At 41.9% G+C, this 27994-nt stretch overlaps 1 protein-coding gene across 1 annotated transcript; it reads right to left on the reverse strand.

Moving 5' to 3' along the window:
• Positions 1-13404: 13404 nt before the first annotated feature.
• On the reverse strand, positions 13405-18028 carry Gpr50 (G protein-coupled receptor 50). Its single transcript, XM_046452127.1, has 2 exons — positions 17842-18028; positions 13405-15053 (listed from the first exon to the last, which is right to left on the reverse strand). Exons 1-2 carry the CDS (start codon positions 18026-18028, stop codon positions 13405-13407), a joined length of 1836 nt encoding a protein of 611 aa, XP_046308083.1.
• Positions 18029-27994: the final 9966 nt, after the last annotated feature.

A 27994-nucleotide genomic window follows, 5' to 3' on the forward strand; every position in this document is an offset into this window, starting at 1 on the left:
CTTCATTCTTGAAACTCTCTTGCCTTTGCTATTTTTCTCCTACTTATCTGGTGGCTCCTTCTTAGTCTCCTGCTCAGTCTTTATCTCTGCCTTCACCAAGAAATTATCTAGCTGCCCAACCTTGGAAGGGCCTTGAGCAATAGAGTTCTCCATCACTAGCAGTGTTTGGTCAGAGGCTACATACTGATCTGCAAGAGAGATTACAGAAGAAAGCCCTACACTGAGTATTAAGTTCAATTAGATGACTCTTAAAGTTCTTTCCAACTCTAAAATTTTATGACCGTATATGCAAAGTGCCAAGTAAAAGGTCTAGTCCAAGAAATGCCATAGGAATTCAGAGGCAAGAGAAAGACTCAGTAGTTTTAAGCTAATTCATTCTGAGAGAAGATTGGTCAATCGTAAAAGACATAATAATTAAATGAAGTAGATCAATTCCAGTCTATTCCAAAACAAAAGCTTTCCAAATTTTTTGGCTAGGACTTTTACAATTGCTTTATATTATGAGCCAAAGAATGAATTGGATTTTACAATCAAATTATCTAAGTGATAAAATACCTGCCTAGGCCACCTCTTTGTCAGTAGTTCCAGAGAGCCAGTGGGTTGAGTGGAGTGGACTGAAAGAGTTCCAGAACCTAGTCCTCTTTTTCTACTGTTCTACCATGCTTATGCCTCATCCAAACTTCATATCTCCGGATTTTACAAGTTTCCAGGCATCTTCCAACTCTGAATCATCTAATCTAGGTGATTTGATCATGAGAATGGAGGCCAGATAAGTGGAAGTAGTGCCTTTGTAAAAGCAACCCCAGACAGCACCCTCACCCCTTCCACCATATCTGTGAGGAAGCAAACCTCACAGGACACCGAATCTATTTGCACTTTCTTCTTTAACTTTCCAGCTCCATAACATGAGAAATAAATTTATGAAGTTTATAAGCCACTCAATCTACAGGATTTTGTTATAGCAGCCCAAATGGACTAAGATAAGGCTCTGTGGAAACAAATTTGAAAACCTAGAGGAAATGGGTAATTTTATAAGGAAATTCAGGTTATAAATTTTGACCTCATAAGAGTTAGAAATTTTATATATTTTTTTATTTATATATTTATTTATATATTTTTTATATATAGACCAATTTCTATAAAAGGAATAGAGGAAGCTATTAAGAGAGTACAAAAAAGTACCAGGCCCCAAATCTAAGATAAAATTAGATTCACATCTCACAGCATACACAAAAACATAGACTCCAAATGGATTAGGGAACTAAATGTAAAAAATAAAATCACGCCAAATACTAGGAGTCATTAATTAATTCCTCTTTAACCTTTGTATAAGTAAAGACTTTCTGAGTATGACCCACATTCCACAGTCAAAGGAAGTCTAATAAATTTGACTATAATTTTAAAACTTGCATGTCAAGTGCATAATAATGGACAAATGACTGATAAAAGTGGTAAAAATATTCACAACATATAACACAACAAACGACTATAAGAACTCTTAAAAATTGATGGACATGAAGGCAGGACCAGGGGAGGGTAGGCAGTTCCACAGAGCTGACATACAGAATGGATCTGGGTAGGGAGTCTCAATCTAGAGGTATAGAGTATGTTTCCTAAGCTTAGGAGAAGGACTAGAGGAGAGAGGTGTTTAGATCTGTGACTTGCAAAGATCACTCTGTCAGGTTGGTCAGTGTGGATTTCAAAGACAGGGAGAAGTGATCCGAAGCCCTTAAAATCATCTATCTGAAGCATAATGGTACTTCAACTCAGGTACTGACTATAACAATCGAGAAGAGATGAGAAGCAATTGAAGAGGCAGAAGTTTCTGTATTTATAAACCAAATGGTTGTGGGTGAAGTGGGTGTCCTGGATAATCCCAAGGATTTTAACCTAGGCAATGAGATAGATGGTACTGTCTGGAAACATGCAGATAATGTAAATGAATTCTATCTGAGAACTAAATATCATGATCCATGTGAATTTTTGAATACTGTCCCTGGCATGTAGAAAGTAACCAATATGATTAGTTATTACTGCTGTTATCTAAGGCTAATATGTTTTGATTACTCTTAATAGAATGGACTATGAAGTACTATTCATAATTGATAGTTGATATTCTCTAGCACCTCTGGGTTCAAATTGCATAACTTTCCAGCTTTGTGACTATACAAGTTTCTTAACCTTTGAAACATCAATCTTCTTCTTGGAAATACAAGTAATAGTATCAAACCAGCAATGTTTCTGTAAGAATTAGAGATAAGAGAAAAAAAAGTACCTTGTGTGGTGCCTGTCACTTTGGTGTTTCTAGGTCTCTTCATTAGGAGAGGTATTCTCTTTTGTTTACCTTTCCCATAGATCATACCTGCCAAAAACAGGACCTTATATCTGACAGATACTCAATTTCTTTCAAATCTATGATAACTGTTTTTTGCTTACCCTTTCTTATTTTTCTGATAATCTGCCAAAAGCTGTTAACACTCATATTAAAACCATTTATTTTTATGGTTATAGCCCTTTCTCCTTGCTTAAAATTTCTTTTGCTAAATCCCTCTTTTTTTTCTTTACATGCAAACAAATGTTAACCCATGCTTCATAATTTCTGGCACTGTCATAAAACTTCTTGATGATTCCACCAAAACCTACACCCAATTTCACACAGCAATTTCATTCAATAGTTGAATCACAATTTCTCTCTAGCTTGACTAGGAGGGGAATTACCCAGGTGACTGAGCCTTTTTCAAAATTGTTGTTGTGTCCAAAAATTGTGCCAGAATTATGAAGTCAATTAAGAACTGACTTGGTCAAAGAGTTTGAACTTAATCAAAGTTAACCATAGCCATTGAGAAGACATTCAATTTAATAAAAAATATGTTCACAAAAACAAATATCAAATCTCAGACATGAATTTGTGATTAGCAAGTCCATGAAAATAAAGAGTAATTTGAAATTTTAAAAAATTGACAGTGAAAAGACCAAACATCCAGTAGAAAAATGGTGAAAATATAAAAACAGGCAATTCAACCAAAACCAATAAAATAAAAAAATAAGAGGGTCTTTAAATCAATAAATAGCATGAAGAGACAACCTAGAGATGGAAGAAAACATTTGCAAAACATTCATCCAGATTAATATCCAAAACATATAAGGAATCAGAAAATCAACAGCAAAAAAACTCCAACTAAAAACCAGTTAAATAATCTGAACACATATTTCTCAAAAGAAGACATATAAATAGGCAACAGATATAGGAACAAAATGGTCAGTATCACTGACCATCAGGGAAATGCAAATCAAAGCCATGATGAGATGCCAACTCACCCCAGTTAGAGTGGCTATAATCAAAAAGATGGGGAAAAGTGCTGTCAAGGATGCAGAGAAAGGGGAACACTTAGTCACTGTTACGGAGAAAGCAAATTCATATAGCCACTATGGAAATCAGTATGGAGGTTCCTCAAGAAATTAAAAATAAAACTACATGATCCGCCAATCCAACTCCTGGGTTATATATCATTGAACTTGCTCTTCCTGTCTAACTGAAATTTGGAGTCCTTTGACAAATATTACCCTAATACCACCTCCTCAATTACAGATGACTACCATTGTACTGTTTCTATGAGTTCAATTCTTCTAGAATCCACTAATTAAGCCTTAATTTATTCATATGTAAAATTCTGAAAAAATGAGAGATATTTAGCAAACAATGATTAAAAATAAAGTAAGAAAAATGGCTTTTAAATATATGAAAAATGTTCAACCTCAGTACATAGTTAGCAAAATGCTAATTGAAACAGAGATACCACTTCCTACCTTTCAGACAGGAGAAAATATTAAAAATCACAACAACCAAATCCGTTGATGAGTCTTTTCAAAATAGATACACTTATTGCTACTGAGACTAGTAGCCAGTACAACCTTTCCAGGGGGAATATGGCAATATATTACATGACCTTTCAACTCAGAAATTTCAGTCATAAGAATAAACATCCTTGAAGATGAGCTTCCAACAATCAAAAATACACACGTACACAAGAATGTTCACTGCAGCATTGTTGTAATTGCAAAATACCAGAAAAATGTAAATTCCCATATAAGGAAGCTGGTCAAACCCTTTAAAGTAGTGCTAGGGACATGGCTCAATTGGCTGTGTGCCTGCCTTGCAGGCACGGCATGTAGCCCCGAGTTCAATTCCTAGCACACAATTTTGTAAGAAAACTAGAGATGAATATGACCTTAGAGGGCTCTAGAAATTTCTAACATGTTCTGGGGAATCTAGAACACCACACACATGCATAAGGCTGTTGTATATATTTAGGAAAGGTCCAAGAATACAGGAGAGTGGTTAAGTAAATTAAGCAACACTGGCCCAATGTAGTCATGTGCAGCTATAAAATAATAATGAAGAACTTTATAAGCTGATGTGGAGTGATTTCCATGGTATACTACACAGGTGAAAAAAAATCAAAGTGTGCAGGGGGTGCACTTAAAGATGGCAAAGCAAGAAATTCCAAAATCATGTTTCTTCAAAAAAGCAATTAAAATGCTGCAAAAATTGACAAAAATAACTTTTCAGAACTCTGAAAATTAGCCTAAGCCTTGCAAAAATCCAAGGAGAGTTTATTCAAGGAAAGTCACTAAATCCTGGTAAGAACAGTGACCTTGGTGGTATTATAACTTGCCATAGTTCCCCGGCCCTCCCACAGCTCCAGAGTTGCCATAAAAACAGCCTCACAATTACAGTAGATGAATATCAGCAGCACAGCAGCCACCAGAGGGGGTAAAACAGGTCTGGAGGTACCCAAAGTCCCCATCCCCAAGAAATAGAGCCATTTGAACAAACTGACAACTTGCTGAAAGTGTCAAAGATCTTTATTTGAGCTGCCTCAGAGCTTGCTTTGTATTAATAGGCTTATCCCCTGGGTATTTGTCAAAAAAGGCATTGGCAGGCTGGGGTTGTGGCTCAGTGGTAGAGCACTCTCCTAGCACATGCTAGGCCCTGGGTTTGATCCTCAGCACCATATAAAAATAAATAAATAAAATAAAGGTATTGTGTCCATCTACAACTAAAAATAAATATTTAAAAAATGGCATTGGCAATTGTTTAATAATGGAACAGCCTGAGTTTACATTAGGTATTAGTAGGTGTTAAGGAGGCTGATCAAACCCCTTAAAGTAGTGCTAGGGACATGGCTCAATTGGCTGCGCGCCCGCCTTGCGGGCACATAGCCACGAGTTCAATCCCTAGCACCAAACTTTACAAGAAAACTAGAGATGAATATGACCTTAGAGGGCTCTAAAAATTTCTAACATGTTCTGGGGAATCTAGAACACCACACACATGCTGTGTATATATTTAGGAAAGGTCCAAGAAGATACATTCAGAGAACTAACATAATCTCACTTCAAAGATTACTAGAAAACTATAGTCGTGAAGAATCTATATGCAGAACTTACTTACACCTTTCCCCCAAATTCCATAGGTATAATCAAATATATTATAGAATTAATTGTAAAATACAAGACTATAAAACTCCTAGATAATATAGAAGAAAACCTAGGTAACTTTGAATTTGGCAATGATTTATTAGAGACAACAACAAAAGGACAATCTCTGAAAGAGAAAAATTATAACTTCATTAAAACTGCCTATTCTGTTAAAAGAATGAAAAGAGAAACCACACAAGGAGAGAATGTTTACAAACATATATACAATAAAATACTTTGTTTTAGTCAGCTTTTTCGCTGCTGTGACTAAAGGACCCCAGACCAGAACAACTGTAGAAAAGGAAAGGTTGATTTAGGGGCTCACGGTTTCAGAGGTCTTAGTCCATAGAAAGCTGGCTCCATTCTTCGGGACTCAAGGTGAGGCAGGACATCATCTTGGAAAAATGTGGAGACAGAGAGGGAGGGAAAGGGAGGGAGACAAGAGAGAGAAGGGAGAGAAGGGAGGGGAGAGGGGGGAGAGAGGAGAAGAGGAGAAAGGGAGAGTCTTCATTCCCCATATACAAATATATACCCCAGAGCCACACCACCAATGAGCCTCCAGCCAAACCCCACCTGTCTTCAATTACCACTCAATTAATCCTACCAGGGATTAATCCCACCAGGGATTAATTCACTGATTAGGTTAAGGCTCTAACCATTTCTCCTCCAGACCTCCTTGCATTTTCTCACATGTGAGTTTTTGAGGGACACCTCACATCCAAACCATAACAGACTTGTATCCAAAATATATGAAGAACTCTTAAAACTCAACAATAAGGAAACAAGTCAGTTTAAAATGGGTGGTAGAGTGTCTGGGCTTGTGGCTCAGTGGTAGAGTGCTGACCTTGCTAGATGAGGTGCTGGGCTTGATCCTGAGCGCCACATAAAAATAAATAAAGTAAAGGTATTGTGTCCAACTACAACTAAAAAAAAAATTCTTTTTAAAAGATGGGCACTAGATTTGAACAGACACATCAGCAAAGATGTATAGATGGCACATAAGCATATAAAAAGATGCTCCCTAGCACCTATTCAGTAGGAATTCGCCTTTATTTCTAACAGCTAGTTTTGCTGATGTAAGTTTCTTGTTTGAGCAGTCTTTTTATTTCAGCACTTGGATTATTTATCCTACTTCCGTCTTCTCTTTATGGTTTCAGATAAGAAAACATCAGTTAATTATATAGAGAGGGCTGGAGTTGTGGCTCAGTGGTAGAGCACTTGCCTAGAATGCCTGAGGCACTGGGTTCAATCCCCAGCACTACATAACAAAACTAAACAAAATAAAGGTATTGTGTCCATCTACAAATAAAAATATTTTTAATTTTTTTTTTAAAAATCATATAGAGAATCACTCATATGTGATGAGTTGTATCTCTTGCTGCTTACAACAATTTGACTACTTTGTGTCTAGGCATGAATTTCTTTGAGTTTCTCCTACCTAGAGGTCACTGAGCTCCTTAGAGTTGCAGATCAATATTTCTAATCTAATTTTGGAGGATCTGGCCTTCACCTCTTTGAATATTCTCACTTTTCTGCTGTAGTTTAGATGTGTCCTCTCCAAAACTCAAGTGTTGCCAATGCTTTTTTTGTTTGTTTGGTTGGTTGGTTGGTTTTTTTGTTTTGCTTTGCTTATTAAATATTTATTTTTTAGTTGTAATTGGACACAATACCTTTATTTTATTTATTTATTTTTATGTGGTGCTGAGGATCAAACCCAGGGCCTCACTCATGCTAGGTGAGCGCTCTACCACTTAGCCACAATCCCAGCCCAAGGCCCTTATTATTAAAAACGTTTTACCCAGCATTTGGTCCTTTTGCCCTACACCATTCTAACATATGAGACAGAAGTTTTCTCCCCTCTGGAGGATGCAGTACTAAGTTCACCGTCTTGGAAGTAGAGATCAGCCCTTACCAGAGAGCTGAACCTGCCTGCACTTTGCTCTTGGACTTTTCAGCCTCCAGAACTGTGAATAAAAAAGAAAATTCTATTCTTCATAAATTACCCAGTGTGTCACAGTCTGTAATAGCTGCACAAATGAACTGAGGCATCAATCTCTTTCTCTAATTCCATTATGTTGGTATTTTTTATGGTGTCCCACAGGACTTTAGAGAGGCTTTGTTAATTTTTTCAATTGTTTTTCTCTGTTCCTCATAATGGATAATCTGAATTGTTCTATTTTCAAGTTTACTGATTTTTTTCTTCTGATTTTTCAAATCTGTTGTGAGATCACCTTTAGTGAATTTTTAATTTTATGTTATTATTTTTTCTTTTTCCATTTTTTTTCTTGTTATTTGGCAGTGCCAAAGATCAAAACCCAGGACCTCATGCATGCTAGGCAAGCACTCTACTACTGGGCTATAAACACAACCCTTCAGTCACTACGTTTTTCAACTCTAGAATTTTTATTCCTTTTTTATAATTCCTATTTCTATTCTCATTTTGGTGAGAGATCATTTTTATACTTTTCTTTAGTTCTGTAAATATTGTTTACCTTTAGTAATTGCAATGTATTTAAACTAGCTGATTTAAAGTCTCTGTCAAGTAAGATCAGTGTCTGTGCTTTCTCAGAAACACTTTCTATTGACTGGGGGTATAGTTTAATTGATTTCCCTATCAATTTCCTGTTTTCAATGTCATTGATTTCTGCTTTATACTTTATACTTTTCCTTTAATTGTTTTAGTTTTATATTAATCTCCTTTCTCTAGTTTCCAAAAGTGAAAGATTGGATTATTGATTTTAAATATTAGTTTCTAATATTTGCATTCACTGCTCTAAATTTCCTCCTAAATGCTACTTTCATTGCATCTCACAAATTTTTATAGTTGCATTTACATTTTCATTTAATTCAAAATATGTTCTAATTTTTCTTTAAACTTGGCTCATAGGTTTTCTTGAAGTCTGTAGTTTAATTTCTTTCTAAAAAATATTGGGTTTTAGTTGTAGGTGGACACAATAACTTTATATTTTATTTGTTTATTTTTATGTGGTGCTGAGGATTGAACACAATGCCTCACATGTGCTAGGCAAGCACTCTACCACTGAGTCACAACCCCAGTCCCATGGTTTAATTTGTAATTATTTTAGAATTTTGCAGCTTTCCTTTATTGATTTCTGCTTTAATTTCACCATAATCTTAAAAGATTTTTATATGATTTCTATTCCTTTAAACTTGTTAAGGTATATTTTTTCTTGACCAGATTATGACCTATCTTAGTGAATACTACAGATGAGCTTCTAAAGAATGTATATTTTGCCTTTGTTGGACAAAGTATTACACAAATGTCAATAAGACACAGTTGACTGATGGTACTATTTTATTCAGCCACATCCATACTGCTTTTCCACCTGCTGGGTCTGTCAATTCCAAAGAGAGGGGAGTTGAAGTATACATCTGTATTTGTGGATTTGTCTATTTCCCCTTGTTACTCATATGTTTTAACATTCCCATTTATTATATAATGTCCCTATTTATTCCTCACACTTTTCCTTCTTTGCTTTGTCTGAATTGAATATATCTACTGCAGCTTTCTTTCAATTAACATTACCAAGCTATATCTTTTACAGTACATCCCTGTACTGTAATATAACTATGTCTCTATGTTTAATATAGATTTCTTGTAAAAAAAAAGGGTCTGTGCCATCTAATTGGCATTTTAAACCATTTGTACTTCAGCAGTTATTTGTACAGATGAATTAATATCTCACATATTTCTAATTATTGTCTATGAATTACCCTATTCTTTCTCTATTTTTCCTCCACTCTTTTTCTGCCTTCTCTGGGTTTAACTGAGTGTTCTTTGATTCTGTTTTCTTTCTTCTCTTACATATCAATTATACTTCTTAGTTTGATTTTTTGGTGGTTTCTCTGAAGTTTGCTATATGTATTATAATCTAACCCACTTTCAAATAACTCTATACCATTTCTCAGATAAATACTCATGACAGATTGTTTTCAATTTTTCTTTACTTTCCATAATAATATTACTGTCAGTCATTCACTTATCTATAAAATATAATCATTCAATAGATTGTTGCTAGTAACAGACTGATATCTATTAGATCAAATAAGAAAAAGAAAAATAAGGAATTTTATGTTATCTTCATTATTCTTTCTCTGATGTTTGTCCTTTATGTAACTGAAGAAATTAGCTGTTGAACCAGGCACAGTGGTGCACGTGTATAATCCCAGCAGCTCCCAAGGCTGAGGCAGGAGGATCACAAGTTCAAAGCCAGCCTCAGCAAAAGCAAAGCACTAAGCAACTCAGTGAGACCCCCGTCTCTAAATAAAATACAAACAAGGGCTGGGGATGTGGCTCAGGGGTTGAGTTCAATCCCCAGTGCCCCCCACCAAAAATAAGCTGCCAAAGTATATCAGTTTTTTCTTCTCTGAAGAACATCCTTTAATATTTCGTGTAAGGTAGTTATACTAGTGACAAATTCCCTCAATTTTTGTTATTAAAGACAAAGAAAGTCTTTATTTCTCCTTCATTTTTTTTTTTTTTGACACAGGCATGCTCTATGTCTGAGCTATATCCCCAGCCCATTTTATTTTATTTGGAGACTGGGTCTCACTAAGTCGAAGAGGCTAACCTTGAATTTGCCATCCTCCTGCCTCAGTTTCCCCAGTCACTGGGATTACAGGCATGCACCTCCTACTCCTATACTTAAACCAGGATGGCAGTCACATAGATGTGTGATATGTGTGTGTGTGTGTGTGTGTGTGTTAAAGATGGTCAAGCTGTCCATTTACAGTATAAATTCTATTTCTATTTAGCAGAAAAACAAGAGTAGAAACTGGGGAAAAAACTATCATTATTGCTTGCATTTTTTAAATCCCTTCATTGTAGAGACAAGCTCACAGAGAAACAGACTGTCTCTTGGAGGCCATCAGCAAAACTGGCCCTTCAATTGTCACCAGAAGCCTTGCATTGTCCCAGGGAGAACTATGAAGCACCTTAAATCTTAATGCAGAGGAATATCTTCTTGCCTTCATTAATCCAAGTGGGTATGGTAAACCAGAGATGTGTTTTGGAGGCTTCTTGACTTTGAGGTGTGGAGATAAATGGGTTAAGGGAGGGGCAGAGAAAAGCATTTCTGGGTGGTACATGCCCTGTTGCTTGTTCCTGTGGGTGTAACTTGGGAGGCAGGTAGTTTGGTGAATGCAGTTTTGGGGAGATGAGCAGAAGTAGGTGATGCAGGTATTTTTTTTATTTGTTTATTTTTATGTGGTGCTGAGGATTGAATCCAGAGTCTCACACATGCTAGGCAAGTGCTCTACCACTGAGCTATAGCCCCAGCCCAAAGTAGCTATTTTGGTGGGACTGTGACTCTGGGTATGAGCAGTATTGCCAAAGTTGTAATCAAGGCCAGATAGTTTCGCTCAACTCTCTCACCTCCTTTCTAAACCCTGGAGATTGGTAGTTTAGAGCATTAGGACACAGCACCCTTGGTTTGGACACTGACAATCTCTCCCAGAGCAGCTCCTTGGGTGGGGGTGAAGAGGAAGAACATGGAAAAAGAGGGGTGCCAATTTGTAAATACATGAGTAAGCATTCTTTTTAGCTGTCCAGAAATAAATAGCAGAAATTTTGCTCGGGGTAAGGGGCAGTCAGCCTGAGATACAGCAGTCATGCTGTGGAACTTGGACTGCTGGAACTTGGGCATTGAAAGTTAAGATGGCTGGACAAGGTGGTACATGTCTGTAATCCCAGCTTGACGGTCTGAAGCAAGAGGATGGCAAGGTCAGTGCCAGCCTGGAAAACTTAGTAAGACCTGTCTCAAAATAAAAATAAAAAGGGCTGGGCCTGTAGCTCAGTGGTGGAATACCCCTATGTTCAATCTACATTATCACACAAAAAAAGGAGATTAAAATGACCTCAGTCTGTACTGACAGTAGGACAAAGCACAGCTAGGACAACTACACATGTGGACTCTGGGTATCTATGTGTATGTGCATGTGTTAAATGGGCATCTTTTTTAAAAAATGAAGTCCTGCTATATATTATCTTGAATCCACTTTAATTTGTACCAAGGACTTTGAGAATTTTCTTATCATTAGAGCTTCTCTTGAGACCATTTCTGTGCTCAAGGCCTTGGGCAGTGGCTGGAGTTTTGCTACCCACATTCCACTAGGCCTCTCTTCGTCTCTGGAGTCATGACATTATTGGGGCCTGACTTTACTCCTTCCACAGGGGTAAAAGAGGAACCTTAGGAAGCAGGAAGGAAGGTCCACAAGCCCAAGAGCAGGCCACTCAGGGCATCCAATGTCATAGCACTAGTGAGAACAAACCAACCCTGATGACCCCTCCTTCCCCAGACCCTCTCCAGTTTGAGAGACCACGAGGTGAGAGTGTTGGACACTGACTGTGCAAGTCTGTGCAGGGTTGGAACTTGCACCCAAATCTTCTGATTCCCCAAGATCAGTGCTTTTCCACCCCCCAGCCTTGAACCCTCCCCACAAGTAACTGTGGTAGAATAAGTTAATTTATCAAGAAATCACACATTAAAGCCACAAAACCACTTTTATTTAATTGCTACCACAAATACAGAATAGAATTAAGGCAGTAATACATTCCCACTTATCCTGACAAGCTTTTATATGGTAAACTTTGCTTAAAGTGTCAATTTGAATTAACAATTGAAGTTTTTATTAAACAGCAGTTTGTTTGTTTGAATTTTAGAGGAAAAGCAATCCCTGGGTTGTCAAATGTACTGACTCGAGATGACTATAACTTCACACTCTGTGTCAGCTGAACCTCATCCAGGTGTGATGGAACTGACTGGTTTTGGCATCTCTTCCTCCTCACCCCCATCCCCTGCTAGGAGGGTCAGAGGAACAAGGTTTTGAAGAAACACTCATTTTATCTGCCACAGCATACTCCACTCACTTCTGACTAGATTTTGACTTCAAATTCCCCTTTGAATGAAAAAAAAAATGTAAAAACTAATTGTAAAAAAAATCAGGCTGTTTAAAAAAATCTCCAAGATAAAAGGCAGTTATGAATTATAATAATAAAAACATGAGTATAATTGATCCTAGCAACCACAAGTTTGGATTTTAGGAGAAAAGATTAGGTATAAATGTACTTATTTCTGTGAAAATAAATGAAAGAAAATCCTGGCAAACACTAAAAAAAAGGTAAATAACTAAAAATGGTAAAAACATCTCATCATTTCCCTCCATGTTTAACGATAAAAATCAGCACCAGTGTTTGAATTTTCACAAAATATAAATGATTTGGTGTGACTATATATTTCCTTTTACCACTTGATCTCATAGGCATAAACACTTATTTTAATAAGACCTTATCAAATTATAATCTTCAGATATGGATCATATTATGTTACTGGAATTCAGAAAAGAAACTTTCAAGTGCTTGCACTTTATTGTAACTGTTCTTCTGACTGCCATTAAAAGTACAACAAAGAGTTAAAAGCATAAAGCTGTGTAGTCACAATCACTTGACAGAAGTCATCACCAAGATGCACCTTTACCATTGCGCATGCACTCCTCCCCCACCCCTGGGGAATGGGAGAAGAAAGCAGGAACACGGCAGAGGAAATGAGGAATGGGGAGAAAGGGGAAGGGAGTGGGAAAAAATCAAAGTCTAATGTTTCAGGGATCACTGAGGGCCGAAGGTCAACTGCAGGAGGAAAAGAACACTTGGAACAACGGATGTTAAACTGGAGGGAAATTTGATCTCTAGGATAGCAAGCACACACAAACATGCACACTCACACACACTTTTTTAGTGTACATGATATCAAGGAGGAGTATGCCTGAAAGGTGGATGTAGCTTACACCAAGTCTGTGAGTCAGTGTCTGTGTGTGTTTCTGTGTATAGATGTATCTCACTTTGGATTACATACTCAAAACAGACTGGAAAGTGGACCACTGCTTGGCCACCCACAAGTGCACTTTTTACACAGCCATTTCATCAGAATCATCCTCAACATCAATAACTACAACCTCCTGGTAATCATTGGTGGCGGGAGTGACTACAGCAGGGTCAGGAAGGTCAGCAGCAGGGGTAAGCTCCAGCTGGCTGGCAGCAGGCTCAGGGGACACAGCGGTAGGGCTGGAAGCAAACTCTGGGAGGTCAGTGACGTCAGACTCAAGGCGGCTAGTGTCAATGGTCTCAGGGCAGTGGGAGGCAGACAGCTCAGGGTGTCCTGCAGCAGTGGGCTCAGGATGGCTGGTGGTGGCAGGCTCAAGGTAGTCAGCAGTGGTGGACTCAGGGTGGCTGGGAGCAGGCTTGACATGGTCAGTGGTGGCTTCAGGGCGGCTAGTAGCTGGGCTGAAGGCAGACTTGGCGTGGCTGCCAGCAGAGACGTGGTGACCAATGGCAGACTTGGAAGCAGGCTTGAAATGAACAGACTCACCCTTGAAATGGACAGAGGCAGGCTTGAAATAGACAGAGTCAGCCTTGAAGTGGACAGAGGCAGGCTTAGGGTAGACAGTGGCAGACTTGGGGTAACCAGAAGCAGACTTGGAGTGGCCAGAGGCAGCCTTGGAATGGCCAGAAACAGTTTTGTGGTGGATAGAGGCAGATTTGCGGTAGGCAGAGGCAGACCTGGAACGGGGCTTGGGGTGGCTAGAGACACGATCAGGGTGGCCAGCGGCAGCATCACCAGGCAGTGGAACATTCCGGACATTCATCAGGGTTCCCTCCACAGCAGGACAGGCATGGGCACGGTCTTGTTCGCGAGCTTGTTCACGGGCTTGGTCACGAGCGCGGGCACGGGCACGGGCCAGGGCACGGGCCTCCCTCGTCTCACGAATATCAGTGATGATGCCAGAGAGGAACAGGATGGGGTGCCGCATAGCATGGAAGATGGTCCAGTATTCTCGTCGGAAATTCTCATTGAGGAGCCCGTAGATGACAGCGTTGAGGCAGCTGTTGAAGTAGGCTATGAAGTAGGCTGCAAGATAAAGCCAGTTGGGGATCTTGCCTGCCATCTCCTTTGGACTGACAGCCACCAACACAGTGAGCACGTTGATAGGGCACCAGCACACTGCAAAAAGGAGGAAGATCACAAACATGGTTAGAAAATTGCGAACCTCAGCAAGTTGGTTGTCAGGATTCTGTCCAGCTGGGTCACGGGCCGCCAGCACTTTGGTCCAGATTCTGATGTAGCAGAAACCAACTATGAGGAGAGGGAGGACGAAGTGGATGCAGACGATGGTCACAGCGAAGACAGGGTTGCTCAGATAGTTGAAGATGCAGGTGTAAGTGCGAGGATCATACTCGATGGTGCCAATGTACATGTTGGGCAGGACAGCCAGGACGGTCATGATCCAAGTGACAACCAGGTAGATGCAGGTATTGCGCACACTGAAGATCCGTTCATACTGGAGGCTATGGCAGATGTAGCAGTAACGGTTGATAGCGATGGCCACGATGTTGAAGATGGAACCGACCACACTCAGCCCTGTGATGAACCCAACCATCTGGCACTGGAGCTGGCTTAGGTCCCAGCCCCCAATGGACATGGCATGCAGCATCAGAGGGTAGGGGTAGATGGCCACCAGCATGTCAGCCACAGAGAGGCTGACCACAAAGATGTTGCCTGGAAAACATAGGGGAGGGGGGAGAAAAGGGGGGAGACAGAGAATAAATGGTTAAAGTGTGGAAATCTATATATTTAAAGTGGAGGGAAAAGTCAACTGTATTGGTGACAATTTAGAATTGTAGAATTTTCGTTTAAAGAAATACAGTCATGTTTTTATTTTTACAAGCAGGTCTCAGGTGATTCAGATGCACATCCAGGTTTCAGAGACCTGTACTTTGCCCACCTTTTCTCCTTTGAAACAGTGTCATCTCTGCTCTGGGAAAGAAGTGAACATAAGACAGAAAAAGTGAGCACAAAGCATTGTGAGGAGGCAGTCATGGTGAGGCCATTTTAGAGAAAAACAAACTGTAAACTTTTTCCACACCAAGGGAGGGGAGAAAGCCGCTGGAGGGGAGAAGGAGGACAAAGAGTTGTCCTCAGGAAACAAAGAGGGTGGGGCAAGGAGAATGCAGGAGTGTCATGAAGCCCCCACCTGAATAATAATAATAATAATAATAATAATAATAATAATACCACCTCTCCTTTTTCTAGCCTGGCATTGAATTTATAGTGAAAACATCTAAAGGGAATAGTCTGATAAAGGGTGTCACAGACCATTTTCTTAAGCGTTGCTGTTGAAAAAAATCAGACAGGAAACAAACACTAAGCCCAAACACTTACCATTTTCCAGGTAATCTAAGAGAAAAACGTGAGGGAAGGGGTAATGCCCTGTAAAATTAAGTCTGAGACCAAAGAAATTTGAGAGCGGTCGCGGGTGAAGGAAAACCCAGTCCCCGCAAAGAGCGAGTCACTAGCGGGTTCAGCGCCCTGCCCAGGCCCCGGGCTTTACTGAAGCCTGAGGGCTAAACGGGAAAGTGAAAGGGATCCCCCCATTCCCGTTTTGCAGGGTAGAGGTGGGAAGGAAAAATAAAATCTTTAGCAAAAAGGAGCAGAGGCCAAGTGAAGGCGCAGAGCCCTCTTTCTTTGGAAACACCTCATTGCTAATTAGCATTGGTTTGGCAAAATTATTACACTTCGTGGTGGACTGGGAGAAAACAGGGCTTTTTAAAAGGGCAAAGGTATGGCTCCATCAGCCTCCTTCCGCTGTTGCAGCCAAGACTTGGTCTCAGCTCTTTCTACTGAAAAGGTTATTTCTAGGGTTTCCCTCAAAGTAACGAATTTGGGAAAGAAAAGTGGGGAAGACAAACAAAGCTTTAATAACAAAACCACAACAATCATAAAAAAGTTTATTTGAATTATAGAAAGAAAGGAGAGAGAAGGAGAAAAGGAAAGGAAAGAAGAAAAGCAAAGAAAACGGGTTTTGTAAGTGGTTCCCGGGGCTCCGTGAGTCTGCACCTGGAGACTGCACCACTGCCATGAAGGTAAGGTCCAAGTCGCTGCCCCCACGTCTCTGGGATACCAAGGAGAAGTCCGACGCACCCACCAGAGTTTGAAAGGAAACTTTTAATGACTGTGAACATCATTGAATTTTGAAACTTGTGTGTTTTGATCTCCTTGTCCCAGCAAAGTATTTTTCCAGAGTCCAGACCCTCTTCTCCCCGCAGCGCCCCGCCCGCGTGCGTCTGGTAGGTCTGCGACCCCCCCCCCCTTAGACTCCCTAGCTCCCCTCCACCCAAGCCGACAGAGACCTTGGCGGCTGAGACCCTCCCTGGGCACCACCCTCTCCCTCCCCGCCACCAGAGCGCGGAGTTTGGGCTCCTCGCCACTCCCCCTTCCCTCCAGAGCCTTCTCCCGCCTAACCTGAGAACAGGGCTCGCTGCTTCGCAATGTCTGTCGCCCCCACCCACCGCACAAGTTGCCGCATCCAGCATTCACCCACGCTGCCCCACCGCCCCCGGCATCACTCGCCGCTGCCCCGATCCCTCTGTACCCTGCTAGAAGCAAGGGAACTCCCACTCGTCGCTCCCAGACCCTGGCGCTTTGTAGTCTGAGACCCTCACCCTCCCACAGAACTCTCCGAACACTCTGCAGCCGATCCCTCCCTGGTTTTGCTGCCTTATATTCCACCACCCCCGTCCCTGGTGCTGAGACCCAGAACCTCTCCACCGCCACACTCTGCGACCTCCCGTACCCTGCTTACAAACCTCAAGGATCTCCGTGGTGGTCGCCGAAGTCGCTGCCACCACCTGCAGCGCCAGTCAGCCGAACGCCTCTCCCCGCCGCGCGCCCTGGGACGGGCGGACGGAGCTCGGCTCCAGCGGGCTCAGACCTCCAGGCTCGATACTCCGGCACGGGGGTCTGCGCTCCGCCGCCCAGGAGCCGCGCTGGAGCTCCTAGGCTGCGGTGAGCGGGGTCTTGACCGTTCTTGGGCACGGCTGCAGCGTTGCGCTCTGGTCAGCGCCGCCGCGGCCGCCTCGAACTTAACTTTCTCAGGTGCAACGCTGCTGCTCCCTCCGCGTCACTTCAGCCAGAGGTGCCTTGGCGCAGCCACCCCTGTAGTGTCAGGCTCGGCTGGCTGTCCCCGGGCGGCCGCCAGACTTTCCACTCAGGTGCCAACTCTCTCCGTGTCAGATCCTGACCCCACAGAGTTCAGCCAGCTTCCCGCGCACCTCAGGAACCCGGGCTTTGTTCGTAGATGTCCTAAGCTAATTTTATTAACTCCCCCAGCCATAAGAAGAGCTAACTTCGCCGACCCAGGCACATCACCCACCTCACTCCCAGGTTTGGGGAAAATTGGGAGTAGGGGCGTTCAAAGTGAGGGAGTCTTTATTCGGGGCACCCAAACCAACACCCTAGGGGTTGTAAGTTGCAGCACACTGAGTAAGGGTGGAATAATATAGCTTACCAGAATTCCGGAGCTTCTTGTTCTTCGTCACCGCCAAAATGACCATGGAGTTGCCGATCAGGTCAACGACGATGGTGATAACCATCGCGCAGAACATGAAGGTGATCAGAGCCGGTGGGTAGTCAGGTTGAGGCAGATTACAGCCGATACAGCCATAAGGGGTAGGAACCGCCAGGGTAGGCCCCATGTTGCTCATGGAGACCGCTAAGAGATCCCCGCACGCCGGGGAAGCAGCAGCGGTCCGGACCGTAAACACCTGCGCTGTCACCCGGAGCTCCGGGAAAGCGTGGCTACCTCTCCGAGGCTCAGAGAGCAAATGACAGCTTTCTGCCCCTCTCCGATGAGCTTTTAAAGCCTCAAGAGGCAGCTAGCCCCACCCCTAACTCCTCCCCCTGACCAATCAGAACTCCTTGATTACCCCCGCCTTAGTCACCACCTCTTCTTGGACGAATCCACAAAGAGGTGTCATCTTGCTTCCGACTGCCTTGTATGCGCTTCCCCTCTAGCCAGCTTCCCCCTCCCAAATCCCTCAGGTACCTTGCATCGTGACTAGCTCAGAATCCACCTCCCCCTCCCTAACAGTCACTGCTTAGCTGTTTCTAGCCAGTTCTTCTCCCCCCTCCAACACCAACACCTGGCAAAGAGATGTAGATTGCAGAGCGGGGGCACAGGGTCCTGCTTAGGGTCTACTGATAACCCAAGCCTTCCACAGCCTTCTTCGGGTCCTGAGGCAACAGAAGATGGCTCCTTGAATCCTGTAGCCTCACCACTACAGTTTTCTTAACAGGTTAATCCCACTACCAGCACTCTTGCCAGTCCAGAGCCTTCTGCACCCTATGGGGAACAGAGGACGGCCCATGGGGACACCTACTTCAAATAGGGATCCCTACTTTCTAGGGAACTTATCCCTGTTCCAGTCCCTGTCGGGAGTCACTTGGCTCCCTTTGCTGAAGCAGCGATTAAACCGCACCGTCGGGTATCGGTTTTGCGCTCTCCATTAAGAAAGGTACCCTGATCCTTGCTCTGGAAGCGGGCCGTGGGTCTGCAACCTGAGAGTGAGAGGAGGCAGTCAGTGGACATTCGGTCCCTAGCTTTCGAGCAAGCGAGAGCGGGGACCTCATCCCTCCCAGCTGCCGGCACCTGAAGGAGGGAGTTCAGGGGATGCTTTGGGATAAAGTAAAACGGACAAGAAATCCCTTTTCTTCGGCTGCCGCTCTTCCAGAAACGTAAGGCGAGTGGCTCCTGCTTCCTTCCCCTCTCCCGGTGTTCAGCACTTTCTACAGGGTAGTGCAGGCGGTCAGGCTATGCGAGCTGCGCTGCATCTGCGGAAAAGAGAACTGAAGTGCCCCGCGGAGCAGCCAAGTAGACACGGGCAGACCTGTGCCATCCCCCTCCAATCAAGACCTGCTCAGATTTTCTCCCTTGTCATCACCTGCCTGGGGGTCTCTCATTTCGACCCCTTCCATGTCGAGCTAACCCTCACACCGTGGATTTCCCTTCCCAGACATCAGAGTTCTCTGCCTTGCGCCGGATATCTTGAAGTTCACTGGACACCTGAAATCCTAATGTTCTGGCTAAACTAAAGGGGCGCGATTAGGACACTGGCTCCCTCAACAACCTTGGTCTTTGGAGTGGATTTCTGCCAACTACTAAAAGTTACAGCTCTTGTCCGCAACTTCCCCGAGGCCCCGAATCCTCCCAGGAAATTTCTGCGAACACCTTGAAACTTGGTCCATACCAGACCTCTTGCTGCAGTTGGGGAGAGGGGTTGCACTTGGCGGGAGCGCCACCATCTGGACACAACAGCCCCCGTGCCCCGGGTAAGGTTGGGACCCACGTAGGTAGGGGGGTGGTCAGAGGACCGATTCCGCAATGGATTTCATCATTGAGGCTTTTAACCGGGGGAGGGGGGGAACACTGCTGAAACCTAAAATTTCAATTTCTTGAGCTAAAAAGCCCTAAGTGAAAATGTGTTCCCTTGCTTAAAGGTGAAGCTCCCTCACCCATCCTGTGCTCACTATCAAGAGCAGGAATCCGCGCGGATTAAACAATCTCCTGCCGGGAGCCTTTTCACATTCATTATCTCATTGCTCCTCTAGGCTGCAACCCTGGCCGCTTGCTCTCGCACAGCTGGACTCAGCCAGGATTTTCCCATAAAGGCGGCCCAAGAACAGCTCTGCTGTCCTCCATACCCTGCTGTGTGCCTGGAGAAGAGGCCAGCAGCCAAAAGCCAGTCCATATCATGGAGTATTTAGTAGGACCCACGTTAAGTTGTTCATACTGATTTCCCGAGGGTTTGAATACCTTTCACTTGTGAGAGGGAGCAGTTTTGAATTCAAATAATCAAAATTAAATTGAAGAGAAAAAAAGGAAACAAGCATTCCACTAACTTAAGACACTTGATCACTAACTTAAGACACTTGCACATCAGGGATATATTTTCTCCCAAGCATACTTGTAAGGAGCGATTGCAAACTATTACAAGCATTTTAATACTCCCATATGATGTACTTCTGAGCTGAAGTAGCCCTAGAGCTGGGAGAGTCCCCTGGTACAGAGAGCTACGTGTAGATGTACTTTGGATTTCCTGGCATTTAGGAGTAGAGGGGAAAAAGAGAGTGAAATGACCCTCTACCCTGTACCCCTGTTTGGACACTACTTGACTATGACATCTTGGGACTTCAATTTTGCAGTACTGAGATGCCAATGTTTTAATAACCTAAAGGGAAAGAATTATGTATCTGTTTAAATTAATTTTCTTATTTTGAGGGGGAGGTTGGTACCAGGGATTGAACTCAGAGACATTCAACCAATGAGCCACATCCCCAGCCCTTGTTTGTATTTTATTTAGAAACAAGATCTCTCTGAATTACTTAGTGCCTCGCCATTGCTGAGCCTGGGTGATCCTCTGTCTGAGCCACTGGGATTACAGGCACACGCCACTGAGCCTGGCAATTTTCTTATTTTTATGAACTCTAAACATTATCTGAGCACTAAATAAAACAGATGGATATTGAATCAGTCATCTGGAAATATAAGGGAGAGAATCGGGCCCTGTTTGAGAGGGTGGGTCAAATCTTATGTGCAATAAACTCAATTGCTTTGCAACAGTTAAAGGGGAGCCCTTTATCGGGTATACAGCAGAGTGTATAGTTTAAGATTTTAAAGGTTTTTAAATTCTCTTTCTAAAAGGCCTTCTAGGAAGCCAAACTGGAGTAGACAGCTATTATGATATAGAATCAAAATACAGAACAAAGATATTCCCAGAGGAATGAGAAAACAAATGGCATTTTCAGCTCAGGAATGGGTGACCTATCTGTGCACATGAGGATGGTGCCTGCAACTTCCGAGGCCTGAAGGGCAGCAATGGTGGAAGGTTGTCTTTCATCAGGTCTTCTAGGTTCTCAATTAACCCTTAAGCACTGTAATAATACCTTGCCTGTAATTAGTGAGTGTAGTTTTACTTTTTGTTTGTTTGTTTGCTTGTTTATTGTTAGTACAAGGGAGTGAATCTAGGGGGTGCTTTAGCTACTCAGCCACATCCCAAGCCCTTTTTATTTTTTTATATATTTTTTTATTTTTTATAATTAAAATTTGTTATATATGACAACAGGATGCATTGCAATTCATATTACACATATAGAGCACAATTTTTCATATCTCTGGTTGTAATTATATTTTATTTTGAGGCAGGAATTCACTGAGTTTCTTAGGGCCTCACTAAGTTGCTGAGGCTGGCTTTAAACATGCAATCCCCCTGCCACAGCCTCCCGAGACACTGGGAGTGTGCCACCATGCCCAGCTGATTAGTGAGTATTGTTTTAAATAAGCATTTTATTGTTTTCTAAAGCTCATCAGGGATATATTTTCTCCCAACAATATCATTAAACAGACAGGGAACCTGAGGCCTAAAGAGGTAAAAGAACTTGCCCACGGTCATGCCAAGTCTATTGGAGGAGCCCAGATTTAGATTCAGGTTCAATTTCTGCTCAGCCTTGAGCCTTTCTCCTGCAGCCCAGCTTCATAAGATAGTGTTTTTCTCTGGGACTTGATCAGGTAAGTATTGCATTCTTATTTTTGCTTTTCAGTTGCTGTTTGCTGTTACTGAGATGTAACTCCCATACCATAACAATCACCTTTTAAATTGTACATTTCAGTCATGTTTTTGTTTATTCACAGAGTTATGCACCTGACTACTAATTTCAGAACTTTTCCATACCCCCCAAAGAAACCCCAGAACAATCAGTATCCCCTCCCCACTCCCCTCCAGCCGTCTCCCACCTCCTAAAAATCACAAATCTGCTTTTTGTCTCTGTGGATTTGCTTATATTTACATTTCATATAAATGAAACCATACAATATGAGGTGTTTTATGTCTGACTTCCTTCCCTTATCATGTTTAAGGGTCCACTGATGTAGTAGCATAGATCTCACTCCTACTAAATAATACTCCATTACAGAGATAGACCACCTATTATTTATCTATTCATCCATTGATGGACACTTGAATTCTTTACACCTTTTCATTATTATGAGGAATGTTGCTAGGAACATTTTCTCTTTTAGCCTCAAGCGGCCCTGGCTTGTGAGAGAAAGTGGATTGCCTCCTAAACCTGCTACTGCTCTCCCCATTTCAGACACTCCAACCTCCTCTGGCCAATGTTTCTCTGGAAGTACTGAATCACTTGCTAAAGTTACATTACACTATCGGATGATGTTCTAATGTATAAAACTGACAAGATGAGGACAGGAGTTCCTTGGGATATCAGAGACTGTATTCAATGGGCTCAGGCCCCAAGATCTGTTGCCTCTAGACTCTAATTCCTGGGCAATCTGCAGCATCAGAGACCATCATGAGTGTGGGACATACAAACTGACTTTCTTTTTCACTGCCCATCTCACCCAGATTAGTCCCTGAACTGACACATGCCATGTCTTTTCCACAAGAAAGATGAAGCTGAACTCTCAGCATCAGAAGGAAAGTGTGGAGGCTGGCTGGTCCACAGACCAATCAGACCCCACATCTATAAGCAGGGAAGCTGGGTATTATCAGAGCAAGGGCCAGTCTAAGCTAAGGAAGGTCTGGCTTCCAGGTAGACTCAAGGAGTAAGGTTGAAGCCTCAAAGGAGTGAGCAGGGATTTAAGCAGGAATCAAATCACTGGAAATAAAAGCCAGTCAGGTCATAATATCAACCAACTCAAAAACAGTTTGGGACAGGTGCTGGGTTTTTTTCATAATCAGAGGATGTCTTATCACATTACCTAACCAACTTTGAGACATTATTCACATTTGTTAAATGAACAGAGAGGATGATTGTCCTCTCCAAATCCTCTGGGCTTAATTCATCATGGTTAGAACCACTTTATCTTCTCCCTGTGCTTGAGTCATTAGAGAGAACGGGACACATTCATTTCCTTTAGTGCAATCAGGGACTCACCAAAATAATTAGCAGCCGATATTTCCAGGATCTTAGCTTCTGAAAGACTACAGGTTAGATGGTTCAAATCAAAGGGTGACCAGGGAGAGAAGTAGCACATTAATTACTTATAGTAACACTTGGACTCTCTTCCCCCTGTACAATTTACCTGCTAATTAGAGCTTAATGAATAATATCAATTTTCTTAGCTTCTCATTGTAGCCAAGCATAATCACCCATGCATTTAAAGACTGCTCCTTTTATTAATCATCCTCATAACTTTGGATGTAACAAGCCCTATACCATTTGTTGTGGGAGTTCTGCTCCAGTCCATCCTACTGCAGCATATAGGACATAGCTACCAACCTGGACCAAATGGGTCCTCTATCTCACCAGCAGGCCCACCCAGCTCTAATAACTGCTAGCATGGATCTATGGGTGCTTCTAAATGCCAGACTATTCTCAGGGCTTAGCTTGTATATCATCCTTTATTTCTGATAAAAGCCTTATAAGATCGGCACAATTGTTATCCTTTCTTTACAGATGAGGAAACTGAGGCCCAGAGAATTTAAGTCACTTGCTCTATGTCACACAGATATCAGTGGTAGGACCTTAAGTCTAACTTGGGCAGTCTAGATGCCAAGTTCATACCTTAACCACTACACCTCTGATTGTTTGCAGGCCACACCTGCTTGTTGGCTCTAGCACACTGGTTTTCAAATTTAGTGCACTTCAAAGCTGCCATGAGTGCTTAGGGGAAATGCAGATTTCTAGGCCTTCTCCAGTGATTCACTTTCAGTAGGCCTGTGGCAGAGCCCCAGAACTTGCATGCTTCCCAAAGGGCTCAGGTGATTGATTCTAATAAAAGTGACCCAGAGACCCCTCTTGGAGCAACACTACTCTCATTCTACCTTCTCTTAGCTCCTAGCCAAGTAGAGAGTCTAGGCCTTTCAGTCAATGACCTGGCCCTGGGGGGTGCAACCCTGATAGAACTTTTATACGTTAGTTCCAGTTCATGGGATTTGGCTTTGATCCTCACACTGAACCCTACTCTGTGTCTTACCACAAGGTAACAAGGTTCCCAGCCCAATTCTTGACAATAACCTGCCGAATTCAGTGAAATAAGGCTACCTTGCTGTCCTAGAGAGCACAGGCCTGACATCAGCTACCTTACTGTGGCCAGACTCACCCTGATGGCCTGCCTATGTAGGGCTGCCTGCTTTAGCAAACAAAAACACAGGACACAACACAACTAAATTTCAATTTTAAGTAAAATCTTAACATAAGTACATCTCATGCAATATTCAGACATGCTTATTCTAAAAAAAATCATTAGAAATTTTAAATTTCACCAGGCACCCTGTATTCAATCTGTCAGTCTTATAACTGAGGGCTGCCTATTGCTGATCCTGAATGAGTCAGATAGAACTTGGCATTGGCTGATAAAAGGATCTTCTTCCTGTCTTTTCCCTAAAAGCGGGTCAGTCCATTCTGGGGAGCAGGGGCTATTGATCCAGGATTGGAGGAGCCCAGCTCTTTCTCTCTGGCTGTCACCTTGCCATCCTGCCTCTGGCAGATATTGATTCAGCATGTTTCTTACTTTCACCAGCCTCCTTTATTTGCTCAGGAGATTCATGACCCAGCCTTGAATACACACCTGCCTCCCATTTGCCTGATATATCCAGCACTGTCAAATTGTACCTGTGTTCAGCTATTTGACTGCAAATTGGCCTCTGGCATTCCGAGTCACTTGCATTTCTGTGTTTTGATTTCAGGCTGGTATCTGAAACCACTGTGTGCTTTCTACCCATAGCATCTTATAAATATGGCGAGTCTCTCAGAATCTCAATTTAAGCCACCCTGGAGACTTAACTTTTGTAGGTTCTTTCCCTGGACTCCCTAAAATGAATTTTATATACCCGATGTAACAAGTCACAGTATTTCAGAGCTACTTCCTGATAGATAAGCAACCACCTGGCTACTTTTGCACATGAGCATTCAGAAAAATTTACTTCTATTGAAATAACTTTGCACCTAGCCAAAGAAATGGGACTGTGTTGCATTACTTCTGTGTCTACCTGAGGCTGAAGGAGGCCCTGGAGTGCAAGGTGGGGATTGTATGTATGGGCACCACTTCCTCAAGCTGGGTGTGAGGAAGGGAGAGGAGAGTTGTGCTGGGTAAAGGGGAAGATGTGGTTGTCAGGAATTACTAAGGGAGCAAAGGACGGTTGCAAGTTAGTCTCTTAGTAGGGTCATTCATTTGGTCGGAGAGTCACTAAAGGAAAGCATGGGTGCTTTCCACAAGAAGAAATGAATAAGGCAACAGACCCATCCTAGCCTGAGTCTAAAAGACTTCAAGACTTCACTGTGTTTCTTTGCTGAGGCCAGACTGATTAGCAAGACTTAAAATCCCACAGAATTAGACTGAGCAGACACTGTATTCCTAGAATACAGGAATACTGACCGCCCCGCCTCCACACCATGGCTTTGAAACAGAAATCAAAAGCACTTTCTGGGACTTTCCTTCTGGCCTGGCCTACAAAGCTTTGATTCAAGAAGAACCTGACACGGTAGGTGTCAAAAGAAAGTCCTTTGCATCTGTTCACAATTACCTAGAAGATCCAGTGCTTCTGTCCGAGTTTATAGTTAAACTTTACTTTCTAATCAAGATTGCCTTGCTTGGCCAATGTGCATTCTAAAGTCTGCTTCCTCTTCTCCCTGCGACACACTGATTCCCTCCACACTCATTTTTTTTGTTTGTTTGTTTTTTGCAGTTCTGCGAGAGAAAAATTGAGAAATGGAACAGACTGGAGTCCCAGAGACACACCCACATATATGTGGGCATTTGGTATTTGACAGACCTGACATTGCAAATCAGTGGGGCAAGGATGGATTCAACTAATGGTTCTGTGCCAATGGGATTTTTGAACACATATAAAAATGAAATTAGATTCCTACTTCACACAGACATAAAATCAAACAGCTAAATTTAGACCTAATGTGATAGCAAAAATTATAAAACTTTCATTTTTTGTCCATTCTTACCCCACTGATCTGCAATGTCCTCTCTGTCAAATACCAAATGCCCACTTATGTGTGGGTGTGTCTCTGGGACTCTAGTCTGTTCTATTGGTCAACTTTTTATCTCCCTATATCAAAACCACATGCTCTTAATGGGTTTCAATTTTTTTTTGAGAATATACATAGAAGTGGAATTGCTGGGTCATAGGGTCATTCTATTTTCATAGAAAATCCAAATGAAGCAACAGATAAATTACAATTAATAGAAGTTTAGCAAGTATATTGGAATTTACAATTCATCAAAATATTAAAGTATCTCAATATGAAACCATCTGAGTTTCTGCAAAACCTCTTTTTGAAAGATAACAAAATAAATGCAAAAATATACTGTGTTAATGGGTTTAGCAAACATATCATCTGTGGATAAGGCCAGATTTGATTCCTCTGTTTCTTTCCTTGCCTTATTGTGGCAGTTGCAACTTCCAGTAGAAATTATGATGGCAGACATCTTTGTGTTTTTCTGATCTGAAGGAGTGTGTGATACTACCAGCAAGTTTGTTTATATAGCCATTATCAAGTTAAGGAAGTCTTCTTTAACTCCTAGTTTGCCATAAGTTTTTTAAATATTTATTTATTTATTTTTAGTTGTAGTTGGACACACCCTTTATTTTATTTATTTATATGTGGTGCTAAGGATCGAACCCAGGGCCTCGCACTGGCTAGGCAAGTGTTCTACTGCTGAGCCACAACTCCAGCCCCAGCCATAAGTTTTAACATGAATGTATATTGGATTTTATTAAATACATAATCTGTCTTTGTTGAAATATAAGATTTTCCCTGTTAATGTGATAAGGTACATTATTTTATTTTATAGTGATCAACCAACTTTGTATTTTTAGATTAACTCAAGGTGGTCACCCCTCTGATTTATTGCCAGATTCTATTTGCTATTCTTTTGTTTAGGTTTTTGCATTTCTGTTCATAAACAAAATTGCTCTCTATTTTTGCTTTCTTGTAGAGTGCTTTGGGGTTTATTTTGAACATCTGTGTTTGTTTGGTTGGTTGGTTTTACCCCATAAGTTGGGAAGTATCCCCTAGTTTTCCATTCTCTGAAAGAATTGTGTAAGAATGTTTCTTGAAATATTTGGTGCAATTTGTTAATGAATTTTATCTCATCTATAGCTTTCATTATTGAAGGGTTTAATTACTGATTAAATTGCTTTAATAATCACAGTATTGGTCAAGTTTCTATTGTAAATTTTGGTCATACTTAAATTTTTATTGTTGTAAAAATGCATAAATTTACCATTTTCACCATTTGAAGTACACAGTCCAGTGGCATTATGCACATTCACACTGTTGAGCAACCATCACCACCAGCCACCTCCAGAATGGTTTTCATCTTGCCAAAATGAAACTTGTACCCATTTAAAAAAATAAGCCTTCAGGGGCTGGGATTGTGGCTCAGTGGTAGAGCGCTCACCTCACATATGCAAAGCCCTGGGTTCAATCCTCAGCATCACATAAAAATAAATAAGTAAAATAAAAAGTTACCCAAAAAAAGCCTCCATTTTCCCCTCCCCATTCCCTGGAAACAACCATTCTACTTTCTGTCTCTATGAATTTGCCTATTCTGGATATTTCAGAGAAGTAGAATCATACAATACACAGCCTTTTGGTCTGGCCTCTTTGAATTAGCAACATGTCTTCAAGGT

This window comes from Marmota monax, unplaced genomic scaffold (assembly GCF_021218885.2).
Source record: "Marmota monax isolate L192 unplaced genomic scaffold, Marmota_monax_Labrador192_F-V1.1 WCK01_AAM20220418_F8-fsc00142, whole genome shotgun sequence".
NCBI classification, from domain to species: Eukaryota; Metazoa; Chordata; class Mammalia; order Rodentia; family Sciuridae; genus Marmota; species Marmota monax.

Bases quoted from the DNA above. Each gene is read 5' to 3' on its own strand.
- Gpr50 (XM_046452127.1), bottom strand. From the start codon at position 18,028: ATGGGGCCTACCCTGGCGGTTCCTACCCCTTATGGCTGTATCGGCTGT. The intron at 15,054-17,841 runs GTAAGCTATATT...TATGTTTTCCAG, and splicing joins CAAGAAGCTCCGGAATTCTG to GCAACATCTTTGTGGTCAGC.